This window comes from Dipteris shenzhenensis, chromosome 12 (assembly GCF_047967505.1).
Source record: "Dipteris shenzhenensis isolate YYH24624 ecotype China chromosome 12, Dip_SZ_1.0, whole genome shotgun sequence".
NCBI classification, from domain to species: Eukaryota; Viridiplantae; Streptophyta; class Polypodiopsida; order Gleicheniales; family Dipteridaceae; genus Dipteris; species Dipteris shenzhenensis.
The window spans coordinates 5,592,738-5,598,194 of record NC_141607.1 but is presented as its reverse complement, the minus strand read 5'-3'; the positions used below and the strand labels follow the sequence as shown (position 1 = coordinate 5,598,194).

Genomic DNA, 5,457 nt, shown 5'->3' with positions numbered 1-5,457 from the left:
TCCAGAATTTTTGCTCCTGTCTTGTTAAACCTCACCTCATGGTCAAGGTCAGTTATGGAAGCAACTGATAGCAAATTTCTCTTGATTTATGGAATGTATAGCACATTAGATAGTTTCTTAACATCTCCATTTACAGAAACAAATGAAACCATACCTGTACCCTCAACAGGCATTTTGTGTTATTACCAACCGTCATGGTGATGGGTTCCTATAGAGGCTGCATGGAACAATATAGACCGTTCTTGCAGGTCATGTGACGGGAGGCACCACTGTCCAATTGTCCAATACCCGTGAATCAGTGGTTGAAGCTTCTTGAACTGAGGAACACTCTTCCTCAATGGCCAAAAATAGATCCAACTCTACTTCCACTATGTTAGCTATCTCTTTCCCCTTATCTGTCTTCTTCAAGGTACCATTCTTTTCATCTGCTTTCTTGACCCGGCAATCTGCAATCACATGGCCCTTCTTCTTGCAGTAGAAGCATTCTCCCTGAAACTTCTTCTTGCCACCCTTCTTTTTTTTGTCACCACTAGTAGAGGACTCACCTTTGGTGGAGGAACCACCTTTGCCTTTCATAGTGGCAGAGAATGTAGCATCCTCATTGCTGCCTCCATCTCGAGCTTTAAGCCTCAATTCCTCCTCCATAAGGAAAGCACAAAACTCCTCAAATGACAATGGTCGGGGTCTCACCTGAGTATTAAGCACTGTTACCAGTCCATCAAACCTATGAGCCTATGATTTATCCTTGCAGTATGAGGCATTTCCTTGAGGGGGGATTTGTTGGGAATATCAAGGAACTGCATCTTTTATGAACTCATGCTATCACTCACCTTTCCTTCATGGGGGGGTGTTAGAACATGAAGTCAAGTTGAGTGTTCTAATGTGTACTAGGAACTAGTATTTGTGTGAGAGTGCCACGTGTCATATTGGGAATTATCCCATATACACTAGGTACTTTAGTTTGTGTGTGCACTCTATAAGAGTGTTGTACTTCCTTGTCACATATTACATTTGCAAATAACATTTTAAAACTATCAAATAAAATTATTAATTAAAAGTTTCTTGAATAGACTTCAAACTTTCACAAAAGCTTTGAAATCATATCTTCCTAGAGACTGTAGTAGGCAAAATGACCAATGTTAAGAGATGGGCAAAAGAAAGATTGATTTTCATGCATAAGTGTAATGCTTGAATTTTCATTTTCTTTCTTTCTATCTCAAATAATCTCGTCCAGTAGCTCCATGTAGGCTTTAAAACCTTGCATCATTCATGGTCTATCTGGAACGTTGATTGCCGTGAGCTAAACCAAGTCAGCCAACCTGTGCAGTCCCTGTAATGAAGGGGAAAAAGGGGCCAAGTGGTTTTTAAGTTTGGTTACAGATCAAAGACGTGATAAAAGAGTTGAGGCAACATGTGGAAGGTCTACATGAAACCTGTTCCATTGAATAAAGAAATAGGAAAGTCTGACCATTTCCAATATTCTACTATCCTCTACCATCCTATAGTTTACTCAATTTTATCAACCTTATCCTTTCATGTCACGGCCAAGGGCTCTCTTCCAAGACCCTATTTTGAGTCCAAATTTTTTGTATTAATTATTAGAAACACTATTGAAATATAAGCCTAAGCACCCCGGATTAACAAGTTTATTAGTCTTTTACTGAGCTTTAAACTATAATTTTGATCTTTTATTTCTTTAATATAAATCCTCTTTCTCTTGCAATAAGACCCAACTTTAGAGCTTGTGTAAGCCCATAACTATCCATCTAATATCTACTAAAATCTACTATCAGACCCTTGATGGTTGTCTACCTGAATGTCAAATCAACAATACATTAAAAGCGTGGTGGATATATACAAGTTTTGGAGTACTTGATCTCAAAATTGCAAATGTGACTCATCTATGTAAGCCAATCCCATTGTAGTTTTGATGCATGTAGTAACATTGTGAATAACCATAGTGTTGCTATAAGATGGGGCAAGTAATGACATCACACTCACCAAGGTATGCACATAGAAGATGGGACGGGGGCAAGTAGCAACATCATAACCACGCAGGTGTATACATGTGTACATAAGGTGGGTGTATCATCCACACATGCTCACAATATTGTGTTTGAGGATGCCTCCATACTAAGCATGAAGGTGCGTGATAAGATCCTTTAACAAGGTAATGTCATGGGAGGGCCTTGCATAGTAGGCATGAAAGTGTATCAAGAGATCCTTTAATGCAAATAGAGAAAAATGTAAAGAACAAAGGCTAAAATTCTTAAGTTTCTCCTTGCACTTATTAAACCACAGAAAAGCACACACAACCAAAGGAGGAGGTGAAGAAAGTAAACTATGAATGTGTGCGTGCATGTGCGTGTGTGTGTGTGTACGTGTGTGTGTGCGTGAGAGAGAGAGAGAGAGAGAGAGAGAAAGAGAGAGAGAGAGTCCAACCAAAATGCATAAAAGCCTTAAGGTGAAGTTCCAACCAAAATGCATTAAGGCCTTAAGATGAAGCAGGCATGCCTTAACATGTTTAGACCATGCAATTCAATTTTCGACATGAATGTATGCTTCTTTGCGGCTATCCTGCTCATCGATTTCACACAGATCATATGCCTGCCATTCTCATCTACAAGAACAGTTCGGACTTTGCAAATGGCTTTCATGGTTGCGTCACAAGACTCTCGTTTAAGTCCCCTGCTTCAACTTGAATTCGGGAGAGCATGTAGGAATCAAGAATGGCAAGCGCATAAGCTCCTATCCAAAGCACCAAAGTCACCACTAAATAAGCGATCCCAATCGGGCACGACAGCGCGAAGACGAAGAGAATCACGCCAAACACCATCAGCACCGTTCCTGAAACCCGATTAGCATGATCTGTATCAACGAGACTGATAATAAAATCATGCAGCACAGTAGATCGTGCGACAGATTCCAGCAATCCGCGTCTTTTTATAGAGTAGAATAGCGAAGCCTTCGACGAGTATTTCGTAGAATTCCCGTCACATACCTGCACGTTTGTGCGTCTTTGCCCATAAATCTTTCTGTGACAACGAGTAGAAGAATGGAACGCCAATTGAACAGTTGGGCTCCACAAACTGACAGACAGCCAGCTAGAAACATCAGCACAATTCAAAATGACACCGGCCATGCAATAGCGTAGTTTAGTATAGCTGCTATCATAATTGCAATCCAAGCTGGCATAGCCCTTCAGTTCGGGCATTCACTGCTGGAAACATAAATGTCACCTCGTGTCCTGGTCGTCATACCTGCAAGTTGTAACCCAGCCAGAAGAGCGCCCATACCCCAACGTTCGATGAGAAAATTCTTGGTAGAAAATCGTGACTGTCGCTTGTTGCAGCGTCCAGATACACGAGAATGTACACGGAGAACAGAAATATGGCTGGTAACGCTATGATGTTCGCTACGGCATATGATGACTCGCCACTGGTATGGATCCGAGAGTCCACACGTCAACACTTGAAATCGAAATTCCACAAAGCTAACCTAGAATTTGATATATTATTTAACGGAGCGTAACCCTGTGTTGCGACAATGTACGAAGTTTTAACTTCTGTTCAGAAACTTTACTCGTACATTGAACGCAATTCAATGTTCGACCAACGGTAAGAAGAAGATTCACCAACGGTTTATCGAAATCGAAACAGATATCGGCGGACATCGAGAACGCGGCGCTCAAAACAAAAGCTCAGCGTGTGTCAGTTTACCTGTGGCATCGTGCCCTCCCAAAGAGATTGCGCACAAAAATGTCAAGACATTCATGCCACTTTTGGCCCCAAATTTCGCTTGGAGAAGCGTTCCTGATAAAGTACTCACCTTTGGCTCTCCAGCTTCTCATCGCGTGACGCAACTTGATACATGATGTATGGGATTACAAGCTGCAAAACAGGGAGTAACAACAGGCCGAACCAGCGCGGAACGTATGCGATAGGATGTGCTGCAGCAAGCACCAAACAATAAAATGTCAAAGATTGCAATGTCAAACAGTTATCCCGTGCTGGCCTTTTCACGTATATAGATTTCTAATCGGCAACTTTGTGAAAAGGGCTGATCCTAAAAAACCATCACGAGGGAGGCGGGAGAAAGTGCAGCTACTCAGAAAACGAATGCGGTTAAAAGGATGCGGCGGCACAAACCGTAAGCGCTCCACCAGATGGGCACGCTGACCGGGACGCTCTCCCAGCTGAATCCTGCGATAACAAGGCTAGTAACAGTAAGCAAGAAGGGCAGGGCAACGGGGTTATTGGCTGCCATGGCAAACAAAGCCAAAGCAACAGAAGCAAGAGGACAGCGGAGGAGCAAAAAAGCTTTGAGGCTTCTGCTTAGCTCGGAGCGAGAAATGCAAGTTGGGTAGAGAGTGAGAAATGTAGAGATCGTGAGTGGGAACAAAAGGACGACTCAGGCAGAGTCGGAGCCTGGAGGGAAAGCAAGTAAGTTCAACGTTTATCTCATCAATGCAACCCAACAACGTTTGACAAGCGTCCCTTATCAGATTCCTATCTCTTGCTTACGAAGTCCCATTCAGTTTTATCCTACTGGTTAGAAGCCCCTCACAACTCTTGTCACTTGTGCACCAAACTAAATAGGTGGGCTATGAGAGAAACTAGATTTGCTGGAGACACTCTTTCCATCGTGGAGATAGTAACTGCTAACTTGAAATTGAAGCTGAATCCTACTATTTTATCAATTGTTTAAGGAAACAAGGTGAATGATATACATCTATCATTCATTAGGTCTATCATTCATTAGGCCTACTATGGGTGAGTGAAATGCTTAAGAGAGAGCATAAAATTGGAGGCATGAAAAGGAAAGAGTGTACAAAGAGTAGTAAATGCAAATGGTCCAATAGTCAACAAGATGAATTTCATTGAGAGAGAGAGAGAGAGAGAGAGAGAGAGAGAGAGAGAGAGAGGAAGAATTCATAAATGCTGCATGCATTAAAGCCTCTTACAAGGAGCATACTTGGACCAATCACCTTTGTACCAAAGTCATAAATACTAGCCTACCAAAGTTGCTAGCAACCAATAGGAAATTCTCACCCCAACAAATAGAAATAATGAGGATTTTTAGCTTTGCAAAACTCAAAGCATTGCTAAGGCTACCCACAGGGCAAGCCAAAAGAGAATAAGTAAAATAGTGGACATCAGACGCGACACAAAGTCCATTAGGACCCGATCCTCCCTACAAATGTCAGGGGTGGTGATTTATTATTGATTTTGTGATGTCCATATTTTGGAAGCTGAAGTCCAACAAATACATGAATAAGGTGATACAATAATTGATCCTCATTGCAGTTTTTACAATATTGTTACATGGACTACAACCATATGAATAAAGGTATAGTCATCCTTCAATCTTGCATCCATCTTGGATTTCCTTGCTCCCTCACATTGATAACATGCATTAAACAAGAGGAATGTTGTAAGAATTCAGATTGAAAATAAG

At 41.6% G+C, this 5,457-nt stretch overlaps 1 protein-coding gene across 1 annotated transcript; it reads right to left on the bottom strand.

Annotated features, from left to right (window-relative positions):
- Positions 1-2,482: 2,482 nt before the first annotated feature.
- Positions 2,483-4,451, bottom strand: LOC147895730 (uncharacterized). The gene is made up of 5 exons (XM_087383184.1): positions 4,149-4,451; positions 3,829-3,949; positions 3,261-3,438; positions 3,002-3,089; positions 2,483-2,847 (listed from the first exon to the last, which is right to left on the bottom strand). The coding sequence occupies exons 1-5, from the start codon at positions 4,264-4,266 to the stop codon at positions 2,654-2,656; spliced, it is 699 nt and encodes a 232-aa protein (XP_087239310.1). The 5' UTR covers positions 4,267-4,451; the 3' UTR covers positions 2,483-2,653.
- Between the last annotated feature and the right edge of the window lie 1,006 nt (positions 4,452-5,457).